The 13,789-nt window shown below is 53.8% G+C and overlaps 4 protein-coding genes across 4 annotated transcripts; 1 reads left to right on the top strand and 3 right to left on the bottom strand.

Moving 5' to 3' along the window:
* Positions 1-134: 134 nt before the first annotated feature.
* On the top strand, positions 135-2,747 carry PUNSTDRAFT_90639 (DUF6-domain-containing protein). Its single transcript, XM_007386340.1, has 10 exons — positions 135-543; positions 600-617; positions 674-789; positions 851-1,002; positions 1,066-1,225; positions 1,278-1,315; positions 1,381-1,471; positions 1,536-1,695; positions 1,754-1,858; positions 1,928-2,747. The coding sequence occupies exons 1-10, from the start codon at positions 187-189 to the stop codon at positions 2,174-2,176; spliced, it is 1,446 nt and encodes a 481-aa protein (XP_007386402.1). The 5' UTR covers positions 135-186; the 3' UTR covers positions 2,177-2,747.
* Positions 2,748-6,076: 3,329 nt separating this feature from the next.
* On the bottom strand, positions 6,077-7,043 carry PUNSTDRAFT_136736 (uncharacterized protein; the record flags this gene model as incomplete). The annotated part of the gene is made up of 2 exons (XM_007386339.1): positions 6,077-6,930; positions 6,992-7,043. The coding sequence occupies 2 exons, from the start codon at positions 7,041-7,043 to the stop codon at positions 6,077-6,079; spliced, it is 906 nt and encodes a 301-aa protein (XP_007386401.1).
* Positions 7,044-8,077: 1,034 nt separating this feature from the next.
* On the bottom strand, positions 8,078-10,500 carry PUNSTDRAFT_145343 (kinase-like protein; the record flags this gene model as incomplete). The annotated part of the gene is made up of 11 exons (XM_007386338.1): positions 8,078-9,039; positions 9,096-9,289; positions 9,342-9,442; positions 9,494-9,595; positions 9,649-9,693; positions 9,747-9,796; positions 9,851-9,916; positions 9,981-10,160; positions 10,223-10,318; positions 10,370-10,445; positions 10,495-10,500. The coding sequence occupies 11 exons, from the start codon at positions 10,498-10,500 to the stop codon at positions 8,078-8,080; spliced, it is 1,878 nt and encodes a 625-aa protein (XP_007386400.1).
* A 968-nt stretch (positions 10,501-11,468) lies between these two features.
* PUNSTDRAFT_136734 (uncharacterized protein) lies at positions 11,469-12,592 on the bottom strand (the record flags this gene model as incomplete). Its single annotated transcript, XM_007386337.1, has 2 exons — positions 11,469-12,354; positions 12,408-12,592. 2 exons carry the CDS (start codon positions 12,590-12,592, stop codon positions 11,469-11,471), a joined length of 1,071 nt encoding a protein of 356 aa, XP_007386399.1.
* Between the last annotated feature and the right edge of the window lie 1,197 nt (positions 12,593-13,789).

Below are 13,789 nucleotides of genomic sequence, written 5' to 3'. Positions count from 1 at the left end.
GATATAGCATGCAGGCGCCCGAATTGGCAGATTTTCCATAACCAGCCGCCGACATCATGGAGCACACGAGCGTGAGCCGCAATGAGCTCAGAATACACCGTACAGCATCTTCTCCTTGTTCTCCTCGATCCGCTCGGGGCAATATTACCTGTATATTAGACCGACGTTCGCCACGACGACGGCGACATGTCTAGCTCGCGCGCAGGCTATGTCAAAGCGACACCGTCCACGCCTCATTTCCCGATATCGCTGGAGCCACTCGCCTCGTCGGCAGACGACGTAGGAGACGAGGACGACATCCAGTCGTGGACACCCCATAGCGGCACGAATCATCGCTCGAAGCTCGACTGGACGAATCTACTGGAACGATGGCGGACGTTCCACCCGCCTCGTCGGATATCGCATTGCATTGACGTAGTGCGGGAGTTCGTGGAGGATAATGCGGGATTGCTATTGGTTGCTCTTAGCCAGCTTTTCTTCGCACTTATGAACGTGATGGTGAAGAAGCTGAATGCGCTGGATCCGCCGGTGCCGCCATTAGAGGTACGTCCCAATGACCCAAGCTTCGTTGTTGGTATCATAGCTCATGTTGCTCATAGCTTGTTTCTGTTCGGATGGTGAGTTTCTTGCTCGTATGCTCTGAAGGATTCGTGTCTGACATAGGAATACGCAGGGTATTACATATGTTTGCTGCATCACCTACATGACGACTAGAGGCATCGAGCACCCTTTCATTGGACCCGGACCCTACACTGTACGAATACTGCTAATCCTACGAGGTCTATCGGGGTACGTTTTCTTCGGGATATCTCGCTTTAGGCCTATCTCAATGCTGACCATCCCCTTGCAGCTTTATCGGCCTGTTCGGTACCTACTTCTCGCTACAATACCTCTCCCTTGCCGACACCACCGTCCTCTCCTTCCTCTCACCCTTTACCACCGCGGTCGCTGCGCACTTCATTCTCAGCGAGAAGATGCGACTGAAAGAGGTTTGGGCAGCCCGTAAGTTCAGTCCTCGCCTCCCCAAACGCAGTTCGGGTCTTTTATACGTATTGAATCCTGCAGTGGTCAGTCTGTTCGGCGTGCTCCTCATTGCACGTCCGACCTTCCTCTTCCACTCCTCCTCCTCCACCAACGCGGCGCCGGAAGAACCAGCAACCCTCGACCCCGTCGCAGGTGTTGGTGATGAGCGAGGGACGCCCGCAGACCGCCTTCACGCCGTCGGGTACGCAACCCGCCCTTATTCACTCAGCCCCGTTCTGATGGTATCATCACAGATTCATGATGTTGGGAGTCGTGGGCACGACCGTGGCGTGTACGTTACCAAAAAGCAATTTCTCTCCCCGCTCTGCGACACTGACCTCCATCATCTCCTTCCAGTCCTATCCATTCGCGCGGTCGGCAAACGCGCACACGCTCTCCACTCGCTGACATCTTTCTCCCTCCAATCCGTCATCGCGTCCTCCATCGGGTTCGTCCCTCCCATTTATCCTCTGTTTTTGCTGTTTGATCTGACCAACGCATCTTCTTTCCAGGATGCTTGCTACCGGAACGCACGTCGTGGTCCCAACATCCCCCGCCTTCCTTCTCTTCCTCCTCCTCATTGGCGTCTCCGGCTTCGTCGCCCAGTTCCTCCTCACGCTCGGCGTGCAGCGCGAGAACGTCGGGCGCGCGAGTATGGGCACTTACGCCCAGGTACGCACTCTCTACGAGCCGACGGATCAGGCAGCTGACGTTACCTTCTGGTGCTCAGTTGATCTTCGCGTCGGCCTTCGACCGGATCTTCTTCCACGGCAAACCCTCCTTCCTCTCCGTGCTGGGCACGGTCATCATCATGGGCGCCGCCTTCTACGTTGCGGTGCGCAACGCTCCCTTTCCTCTTCCGCCGTCTCTGGCTGACCAACTTGGTCCACTTCACCCCACACAGGTCACGAAAGAGAAAGATCCGGCCAACAATACCTCGTCCACCGCCAGCGGACACCGAAGTCGGACGACCGCGCAATCCGCGGTTCCGACCGAGCTCGAGGAAGGGCTTTTGCACAACGCCGCTGCTTCCGACGGCGAAGACGATGAGGAGGACGGGAAAAGCGTTGATAACGCACCAGAACGGGACTCCATGATTAGAAAGGATCGCTCGCTAGAGATACAAGGTATCGTGAAGGGCGATAACGCGTAGTAAGCTATCAACGACCTTGATTTCACTGTGTGTGTGTATGTCCATCTACTTGGACAATGCTAGATCTATTTGTATCGCTGACAGTTTATCCTGCCTGTACGAACAAGATACGATCAGAGCACCCCGTCTTCAATCCAGTTGGATGGGTTTCATACGATTTCATTACATAGCATAGAGCATAGCATACATGAGTTTGGAATACATTCGGATACAACTATCGTGCTTCAAACCAGACGACAAGCGCAGCTACTCATCTAGTCTTGTGCTTCTTGTTCGACCTCATCGCAACTTGACCATCGGATTTCCTCTTCTTCCCGTCGTTCACGGCCGCCCTGTTCCCGGCCTGTACTTCCTGCGCTTTGACGCGTGCGGCGTGGTTGTCGCGAATGCGAGTCGAGCGTCTGACGGGCTTCTTCGGGGAGGAGGCACTTTCCGGAACACGAGCATGAGCTCGCGTACGCGAAGGCCGGGCAGGCTCTGGAGCCGGTGGAACGACGACTTCCGCAGGCCCGTCAGGGTCAACGTCCATCGGGACGTGCGCCGTGGTTTTCTCGAACGGCGGAGGCGCGGTGGGTGAACCCTCCTCGGCACGTTGCGCCCTGGTGGAGGTGGACGGCTCCGGTCCGGCGACTGGCGCGCCCACAGCATATTCCGTGTACGTAGCTGGATTTGCCTCGCTCTCCGCGACAAGTGGCACCAGCGTCGCAGTCGACGATTGTCGCCGTTGCGCTGAGTCCTGCGCGTCGATCGAACGGGAGTTGTTCGGGAGTCCAGGAAGCAAAGCAACGGGTCCAGCACCAGTGACGGGGCCTGCGCCGTTAACGACGGGCACCAGAGGTGCGGCCGAAGGTACGCGCTTGGAGAGCTGTCTCGAGTCTTGGTCGTTACTCGATGCGGCCCCGGCGACCGGCATCATGGTAGATGCCTGTTGAGCGTGTTCGGCGCTGTTGGGGGCTGGCAATTCCGTGTTTGATGGCTCGCGGGTAGAGAGGGGTTGCGTCGCGTCTTCGGTGTCACCCTGGGTAGGTTCTGGTCTGAGTGGGGGAAGCGCTTGAACGTTTTCAAGCGACTCTTGTGGAGCTCCCGGCACGTAACGTTCAGCAATTCTTCTCTTGGGAGGAATCCTCTCACGGATATCAGCAAGGGCTAATAGATTCTGAACCAACGGGTCGTCATAATATAGAGACGATATCCGGGACGTAGGCAGGGTGCATCCATCAGGAAAAACCGGATTTGCTAAAAACCTCCTAAAACGTACTAAAACGTGCTCATTTAGTAGCTTTAGAGGGTTTCGGTACTCAATAAGCGACTCTTTCGATAGTCCGATTTTTCCTGATGTCCTTGGAGCCACTTGAATCTTCGTGCCTTGGGCAAGTCCCAACGCTTGTCGGCATCTCCCAAGAGTAATCCGTTGAGCAAGTCTCGAGCTATAGATAGCGTTCGAGGTCAGCATCTCATCCCGTTTACTTGTGCCCAGAAGCGCTTACCGTCCTCGTGGAGCCATGGCGCTTCCAGGGCCTTCAGCTGAGAAAGCCTAGTGGACATCTGGGTGATCATGTCATCTGCGCCTTCTGCAACGAGGTACGGCCGCCTGCCGAATATGCTATACCATAGTTGAGTCAAGCGAGTAGTGGAGGCAGCCTATCGTGACTCACAGGAAGAACATGACGCCTCCTACGCAAAATGCATCACTCTTCTCAGTATATCGCCTTTCGGATACTTCGGGTGCAGCCCAGTTTGAGGTGCCTGCTCGTTTCTGGACCAAATTCCGTGACTTTGACAAGAACGGGGTTTTGGAATCGCACTTACTACAATCGCATCGCGGTCCTTGTTGATTGGGATGGATATACCAAGATCGCAGATTCTAATAGTGAGTACGCCTTGACTGTCTTTATGAAAAATGAGGATATTCTACACCATTCACAGGTCAATGCGGTGCGTAAGAGGTGAAGTGAGAAACACGAGCCTCGGGTTTGATGTCGCGATGAAGGAAACCTTGAGCGTGGATGTACTAAGAGTCATCTGTCAGATGATCATCAATCTATGCGTCGTGGAGGAGCTTACCAACAAGCCTTCCATCAGCTGCGCTACAACAGGTCGGGCAAGTTGATCCGCTAACATATGTCAGAAATGTTAGAAGACCATGTTTATGCGGAGAATGAGGAGCGAACTTACAAAGACTCCCATGATATTCAATGTAGCGCTCGGCTGTCTCGTAAGCGGCCAACGGTGTGATCAGTACTTCGGGGAAAAAAATGAGTATGTGGATAAAAGCGGTGTGGATTATAATTACACAGCGTTCTGGGTTGCTCGGGATCCCTGCACCAGTCGACCAAAGGGAGGACATTTGGATGTTGCAATTGTTCCCACAGGCTAACCTCAAAGCAAAATTTGCCGAATTCTGGCTGCTTCATCCTGATACTTTTGACTGCCACCGCACGCCCGGCAACAGTATGGGCGATAAACACCTCTGACCATGAAACTCAGTTTTCGGCCATCAATAACTAAATCCTTGACGTACCCCCTTCAGCACCGCTTCCAATGATCTTATCAGGGATGTAGCGCGAGGCATGCATAGGAGCACTCTCGACATCCTGCATGGAACGGAAGACGTAATCTATATCATCGACTCAGCGCGCATGTGATGAATATAAGGGGAGAGTAGTACGCACCAGTGCCATCGATATTTATACTTTCATCAGGCGAGAGTTTATATTCCCGTTCGAGGGCCGCTCGTTCGCCGTTGATCTGCGTTATATTGTGGGCGACAAAGACATAATATATCTCAAAGAGAGCGCTTACAATCACTGCGACAGCTTCACTTGCTCTAACAAGGGAAATTTCCTTTGCGTAGTCCCCTTTGGTTGCATTTTTTATCCGCTTGACCACTAAAATGATGTCCGACGAAACGTCTGCTGCAAGGAATCAATGTAGATCATGTCGATTCTTCGACACCACTCACCTGTTTTTCGTGCAGCGGCGTACAACAAACCACCTTCGTTGCGATAGATGCACCACTCAAGAGATTCAATATCGTCCCGAGTGTTCACACCTGATCGATTCTGAGGAACCGGGCCCGGTTCCTCGAAGATGACATGCGACCTGCTTTTGGTAGCAGACTGAAGGAACCCCCAGGCCCTGGAGGTTTGTCGCAGTCTGTGCTTGAAGGATGCGCGTCGAGCGAATACCGCGATGTCCGTGAACCCAGAGGATCGCTGCGCCATATCCGTGAATGGGAAGCAAGTTGAAGGAAGAAAAGAGTTCATGATCGATACACGCACAGCGCCTTATATGTTCCCGCTCCACAAATACAGTGGCCCGATGCCTGTGACTTCCGATGCCACCATCGTGTTTTCAGCAACTATCATTTGCCCTGGATGGAGCTGGAACTAGGGCCACCGACGGGACAAATGTTTCATCCGAAAGAAAAGAGCAATACGTCGTCGTTAGATTCCAAGTTTTACAAGGCCTAAAGAGGGTCGTTATCATTGAAATGAGCAGAGCACTGCGTGAAGCAAGCTTCGCGATTCTGGTGGCACGCCTAGGCATTATAACATCCACCAACAAGGGCTGCCGATAGGATATAGGGCATGAGTGAGACATGTGCCACGACCACATAAGTAGCGTGGCCTGATCGTATGTTTCATTCGCGGACAACGCCAGTCTATGAGAAGAGGTAAACGCAAAGGCATCCCCACGCGCAATGTACTCTAGACCATGCCGGTCCGGTCCGATTTGGATGAGGAACCGTGGCCATGCGGGCCAGCATCATTCGAACCACTACCGCCCAGCGATCTCGGAGTCAACATCACTATCCCACATTAGCCTTGTTTGAGAGCTATATAGAGATACGAACAATGTACAGTTCATCGGTGGTGGTGACGACATGCGAATGCTTGCTTAACCCCAGCATCTGATGGGTAGAGGGGTATCGATAGTTCCGTTGAGAATCTTGGGGTTAGCAGTGGCATCGCTAGGTCGTTCCTCCAAGTCATGGACCGGCACCCAGCGGTAGTGATCGAGTACAAGAAGTCGCCATCGTCTTCGTACCTCGTCCCACTCCGCCACCTCGTCGTCCGCGCTGTTCGCGAAGACGGGGTCACCGTCGTTGAATCGTTCCTCGGTGAAAGCTTTCACAATCCAAGGGGGAAACGTTCGCATGGCCCTCATGATGCAATCGAGACACCTTCCATAGCCGAGATGCCAACGTTCCAGCACATTATAGACTGTCTGCGGAATATGATGAAACTGGAGTTTGCATTGCTCGGCGAACACCCGAGGTCGCCGAGGATAGAGGGGCACCGGAAGGACCAGCACATCGCTTTCAACCTCTTCGAAGAAATGGAGGCCGAGGTGACCCATTACGGTGGCCTCCTTTACCGTCCGTTTCGGTGGGTATATCTCCGATTGGCATGCGCTCCGGTCGTGAAACGCATGTCCCTGCTCGTCTACGCCTATACGAGGCCTTGGCTGTAAGAATCTCTCTGCGTCGAGGCGATTCTTGTGGCCGAAGTCTCGGCGACAACGATGCCATAACGCGGTCTCCTGGGCGCAGTCCTCGCACAGCTCGCACATGTTGCTTAAGTCTTCGTTCGGAAGCGCCGAGGAGGTTGCGTCTCTGATCTTCGGGCGAATGTCGTTGAACGCATCTTTAATCGCTGCGATGAAAGCCTTGAAGTCTCGAGGTGGGGTTTTGGATGCGTGGTCTGGCGAGGGAGGTTTGCGCGCGGACGTTGTCGGGTCGTCCTTCTCGGCTGGGCTGCGTCAAGCAGCGTCAGCCAACGCAAAGGGTGCACTGAGATGACGATGACATACGATGCGACTCGGGTGGTGACGTGTCTATGGGACTCTTCCAGTGGTACTTCATGGTGGATGTCCAAAAGCTTTATGTTCGTCAACAGTTCCCTGGCGTTGCTGATAGCGCGTGCTAAAGCACCCTCCGTCTCAACCACCTGCCTCCTGACGTCCTTCGTCCCCGATCTCATCCTCTTGAACTCTGATGCAGCGCGTTCGAAGGCCCTACTTCGACCCTCCAACTTCGCCCATGATCCATCACCTGCACTTCGTGGTTCATCGTCGCGTCGACGTCGTTTTTGAGGGCGCTCTCCAATTTCGACTGAAGGTCGGCTTCGTTTCGGGTTGCGCGTGTAATGGGAAGCAAGACTGTTGAGGGCAGCGAACTTCTTTGATATTCTCGCAGGTGCAGGTTTCTGAGGAGTGGCTCTCGTTTTCGGGGCCGGAGGTGCATGCTGAGTGGCTGACCGTGTTTGAGATCGAAGGGTGGGAGCCATGTCGATTATGCAACTGATGAAGTAGTGAGCTCCAGCCGTCTGTAAGAGCCACTGGCAAATGGTTGCGCTCACGGCGAAATAGGGCACGGAAAGGTTCAACACTAACTGATACTTGATGGATGTGCCCTTTCGACCTCGATGATCGTTTGGTTCACGAGTGAGACACACTCTGCCTCTACAACGGGTAACAGCGACGCGCTGAATCCATGAAGATGATCCGAGAGGCCAGGCTACGACAAGAGAGGATGATCTGTGCCCTCATAGTTGGATTCCAACGTACGACCGCGCCATGGGGACGTACACTGGCGCAGACAAAAAGGATGGATTTGACGCGTACGGTTCCGTCCCCCTTATCACTCTCAGCTCTGTCATGGATTTCAGAAACAACGGATCCATAGTCCATGCACTCCGTCCGCTCATTTTACCAATCTTGATTCATATAGTGGTAAGTTGACCGTCATGTCACCCTCTTGCCTTGAGCACCCTCGTCCCAATCGCTCATCGTCGTCGAAGATATTGCCTCACATAGACCATGGATCATAAGGTACATACATTCTGCGATACATTAGAACAAATTGTGGTACATCATATCGGAAGACACAGAGATTGCTCAATCAGTCTTGCGTTTCTTGCTGATCTCCTCTACCCGCGTGCCCAGCTTCCTCTTCTCGCCGGTCACCTCCACCTTGACCCCGGACGCAGCCTGCGCGCCGTAAGATGCGGCGAACTTCTCACCAGCCGTACCGGCGCGCCTGTCGCGAATGCGAGACGAGCGCCTGACAGGTAGTTTCGGGATAGAGAAGGAGGCGCCTTTCTCTGCGCGAGCACGAGCCCGAGTACGTCGAGGGCGAGAAGCCTCCAAGACAACTGCAGTTGGCAAAGCGTCGGCGTCCGCAACTTCTGGTTCTTCGGCTGCATCACGAACGCCGTCAACGGTCACAGCGGCGTCCGGCGCGGAGATGGGTTCATGTTCCAAGACCGCGCTTGGCACTGGCTTGGCACCCGCAGCACGCTCGACGTGCTCCTGGCCGATAGGCAGCGCAGGAGTCGCGCGTAGAGTTGAGCATGGAGTTGCAGGTCCCGCTCTATTAATACCTGGGAGCGCGAGAGATGTTGGAGGGGTGGCCAAGTCGATATCATAAACTGTTTCGGTCTTCACGTGTACCGGCATCGTAGTTGACGAATGATGTGCGGAGAGCAGGCCAGTGGAACCTGGCGTGCGATTCGATCGAGGAAAACCTATAGCACCCACGGCGTCGGAAATGGGCGACCCGGGAGAGGCGAGGGGCTCCGTCGAGCCTCGGAGGTAGTTCGAAATCGGCGTGCGGAGCCGCCGCAGAACGCGAACCACAGGGACTCCAGGTGTGTATAGCCTCGGGATAGGTGGCGGATCCAAGGAGTGGCATTGAAGAATGGCGAAAAGGTTATGAGCTAGAGGGTGGCGAGAGAACAGAGGTTGGACGCGCGCTTGTGGAACTGCGCAACCTTGCAACCAAGAGGACTGCCGTGCTTGAATCAGGTTCATGCGCTCCGCAGGGTTTTCCTTGAGTAACCCGTGAAGTAAGCGTCGAGCTAACAAATTCGACGCCGATGAGGACACATCTTTAATCACAGGAGTGTTGACATACCGCTGCGGGTGAGCGGGTCGTCTTCGCGGTCGGCGTCCCCCCGAGTAGGGCGGTGGTGGTCCGTATCCTCATGATCCATTTCCTCGTCATCTTCATCTGGTCCTATGCGATCGAGTTGTGAAAGCCTGGTCCTGATCATCTCGGCCATATCGTTCGCTTGGTCGCTGACAAGAAACGGGCGTTCGGCAAACAGACTGGTTCATTTACGTCAGTCAAGATCTTATAGAATGTGATTGTTCAACCCACATGAAAAACATGACGCCTCCTACACAGAAAGCCTCGCTGATCTCATTATTCCGCGATATTGCCACCTCAGGCGCAGCCCAATTGGCAGTACCCGCACGGTCCTGGAATCCGAGAACGTGAGATATAACAGTATCAGATGAACGCCCACTAACCACATTGGCGTCGGGATTCTCGTTGATCGGGATGCACGTCCCAAAATCGGTTATCTTAACGGTGAGCACGCCCGATTCATCTATGTGGAAGACGAGGATATTCTACTGTCTCATGAGACCCAGACTCGAAACGGGGACGACAACAACACACTAACCTCAGGTTTGATGTCGCGATGGAGGAACCCTTGCGCATGCATGTACTGCAAAAAAGTCGTCAGCGAGCCTGGAAAAAAAGCGTCTATCGCGAGACTACCGTAAGACCATCAATAATTTGAGCTAGTACAGGTTTGGCAAGTTCCTCCGCTGGCAGGCCATCAGACTAACACAGCGCGAACTCCGCGGGGGCAGGAGACTCACCAAGTCCGCCGAAACGTTCAATGTAATGGTACAGAGACTGATGGGGAGCCAAGTGAGAGACAATATCTTTTATGAGAGATCGAGGTGGGAGTGAGATTCAGCACGGAGTGCGGCATGTAAGTGAACTCACATAGGAGCGCAGGCTTGTCGGGATCTCTATACCAATCGACCATGGAGTTCACATTACGATGATGAAGTCCCTCCCAAAGACGGATTTCATTGGCATATTTCTCGAAAGAACCATGGCGCATCTGCACCTTCTTGATGGCAACCATACATCCGGTCGTGGTACATCTGGCCATGGAGACGACTGAAACAAAGCAGACATTCAGGACGCGATTGAGGCGCGGCTAACGACTATTCATGACCAACCTCCTTCTGCCCCGCTCCCGATTTGCAGTTGCTTGACGTAGTTGTTTTTGTTCCTCGGATCATCCCCGAGATGTGTAAGCAGCCGATATACAAAATCTGTGCAGTTGAATGAGAGCGATTCTTCTAAGTTTAACGAGAAACGCATACCGTTGCCATCGATGTGGACACTGTCGTCCGGCGACAGCGTGTACAGACGTCCGAGCACCATTTCTTCGCCGTTGATCTGCCATTTGTTAGATCGAACTATATGGTGTGATTGTGGTCGCGCTCACACTCATGGTCGCGGTTTCGCTCCTTCTTGACATACAGATTGCCACTGTGCCTTCCCTTTCGCCCGGACCCTTCAGAATTACAGCTAGAGCAGTTGATGATCTATTCGCTGCATTCCGAAGAGATGAACTGCTATTCATCGGAGAAAGTGTGCCACTCACGAGTTGTCGGCGTGCTAGCTTGCAAAGTCCCGGATTTGTCACGCCAAATCAGCCAATCCTGAATGTCGGTAGGGCTAGTGTGGGACGAAGTGTTCAGCAGAACATGCGGCATGGCTTTCGCAGACGACTGGAAGAAGCCCCAGGCGGTTGACGTGTGCCGCAGTTCGTATCTGAGGGAAGCGCGTTGAGCGAATACTTTGAGGTTCGCTAGCCCCTGAAACGATGATCGTAATGTCCGCGTCATAATTTGAGGGGGTAAGGTTGAAAGGAGAGAAAAGGGGACGAACCTTTCGGAGACGACGGGTATATATGTACGGCGCTGCAAAGCAAATGGCCCACAAGACGTGTGGCTTCAGTAGCAGTCATTGTGATCGCGGCCACCAACCAACATCCGATCACGAGCTGACGTCTATGGAAGGCCACAGTCCGGTATTTAGGGGATGTTCCAAACCAGAGGGTCTGTGGTATGTGACCAAGGTTGGATGGTGCAATGCAAGTGCTGCAGCCTGCGCCTAGACGACTCCGTCTGACTTTAGTCCTTTCTGCATGCCAGTGGATCTACATGCCCTCATCCGGAGTCTCGGTCGCGCATCGGGTTGTCGAGTTATTGAAGATATGTGCATAATGTTATTGTAGGAAGTAGAGAACGCCCTACTTGAACCAGTGGTGGCGCCGCCGAGGAAACATATTGGATCCACGTGCCCAACTAGTGGCCCGAGCAACAACTACGCGGGCCGGCGAATTACTCCATAAGATCATTGGCCTCTTGCTATGTGTACGCGGAACGGAAGATCACACGATGTCGTATACTTATTCTAATAGACACCGCGGAGTGTACTCAAGTCTACACGAGTCCAAGCCCAGTCATCTTCAGGAACAGGGACATCAGTCGTTCCATTGAGGATCTCCGGATCAGCGGTGCTATCGTTCGTCCTCTCCTCCAAGTCATGAACCGGTATCCAGCGATAGTGGTCCAGCACGAGATGACGCCAGCGTCTTCTTGTCTCATCCCATTCCACCAACTCGTCGTCCAAGTTATTTGTAAAAACGGGGTTACCATCCATAGATTCGTCTGCCTCGTGTGTCTTCATGATCCAGGGGGGGAAGGTCCGCATCGCTCTGACAATGCAATCGCAGCATCGTCCGTAGGTGCGGTGCCAGCGTTCCAGTACATAATGGACTGTCTGTGGCACATCCGAGAATCGGACTTGATGCTGGTCGGCGAAGATTCTGGGTTGCCGCGGGCAAATGGGTGCTGGGTGAAGGCGAACGTCGGTTTCAGGGACGAGGTGATCGAATCGCATCCAGAGTTGGCTCATTACGACTCGTTCCCGCTGCAGCCGCTTGCGTGGCCGTGGTTCGGGTTGGCAAGCACTCCAGTCGTTGTAGGGATGGCCCTGCTCGTCCACGCCGATGCGGGGTCTGGGTTGCAATATTTTGTGCGTGTCGAAGCGCGCCTGCTGATCCGCGCTGCGTCGACAGTCGTGCAGAGCTGGGTGCTCCTCGCTCCAGTCTTCCGAGAGCGTGGTCACTGCCCGCACGTCTTCGCGCGAGAACGCCGTCGCAGCTTCCTCATTGACCCTGGAGCGAATACGTCGAAATGACTGGACAAAGGCCTTCAACTCCTCCGTTGTGACCTCTCGAGTGTCATCCAGCCCTTGGTCGTCCTCGAGAGGTATACTATCCTCCTTCTCGGTCGAACTGTGTCGAGCCGCGTGAAAAGATGCAGGTAAATTCAGATGAGGACCACGTACGGATCGATTTGGACGGCGGCATCCTTATGTCCAAGGGGCACCCCCGGAGGATCTCCGTGCCGAGCATCCCAGCGTTCAATGTCCACCGGCACATGCCGGACGAGGAGGATCATACGAGCCAGAGAATCCTCCGTTTCGGCGACGAGCCTCCTGACGCGATCTGCGTCCCCTCGCATCTTCCGCATTTCTAACAAGCGTCCATTTCTCCGCTTTTCTTGACGCCTAGTTCTCGACCTGGAGTCTGATCTAGGCGGTTCGTCATTCGCCCGACGTCGCTTTCGTACGCGCTCTTCGGTTGGTTCGAAAGGCCGACCTCGCTTAGGTCGTCGCGTAGGGAGAGGCTGCGGCCTGACGTCCGAGTGTGGTGGTTCATCGTTCGACCGACGTCGTTTTCTGGGTCGCTCGTCACTTGTTTCAGCAGCACGACCTCGCTTGGATCGTCGGGTAGAAGCAGACGTGATTTTAACTTGAGCAACGGCCTTCTTCTGGGTTTTCGAAGACGCTGGCTCTCTCTGGGTAGCTTTTGATCTGCGAGTTGTCGCAGTTTGCGTAGTTGGTGGGGAAGGTTGAACAGGTGATTTCCGAGTGCGGAAGTTGTACGTATGCGCCATGCTACCTGCATTCAACAGAGTTTATAGTACCGTGAGCCACGATCGCACCAATGGCCATGCGTGTCGCCGGCTTGAACTCACCCGCTTCCGAATGTTACAAGATCCAACTCCGGTTATTTTTCGACGTAACTGTCGAAGTGTACAAGCAATCGTTCTTCGGTAGGTACGGTAGCCGTTGCGAAAAGAGACGAAGTGCCGTTCGATGTGTTCACGAGTGAGACAGCCCCTGCGACTACAACACCGAGTCGATACGATATCCAGAATGCGTATCAAACAGTTATCATGCCATGCTAAGAAGCAAGTTGACAATATTCAGGCGATGCTTCCTCATATTGCCGGTTGGGTCTGAGCAGATCGAGTACAATGTCTCTCGGAAGCCACGTGGTCTAAAACACGCGTTGAACAAACCGGACATCCTGAGTTGAATCGTTGATTGCACCCCGAACGGGATGGAAAGAGTCAGAGCATCCGTCCCGCTCATCACCTGTCACGAAAAAAAGGCTCCGTAACTCATCCTTTGGTTCAGTTTACCAGATCTGATTCATACAGCGATGAATTCACCTTCATGTCACGATCACCAGGCCTCGTTCAAGCTCGTCGTCGTCGAAGATATTGCATAATACATATGGACCACATCATAAGGTACATACAGTCTGTGATACGGTGCTTAATCCGTCTTACGTTTCTTGCTGATCTTCTCAACCCTCGCGCCCAGCTTCCTCTTCTCGCCGGTCGCAACCTTCACCTTCCCCCCGGACGCGGCCTGCGCAC

Source organism: Punctularia strigosozonata, assembly GCF_000264995.1.
Source record: "Punctularia strigosozonata HHB-11173 SS5 unplaced genomic scaffold PUNSTscaffold_10, whole genome shotgun sequence".
NCBI lineage: Eukaryota > Fungi > Basidiomycota > Agaricomycetes > Corticiales > Punctulariaceae > Punctularia > Punctularia strigosozonata.
Note: the sequence above shows the minus strand (reverse complement) of the source record. Positions and strands in the feature narration are given on the sequence as shown.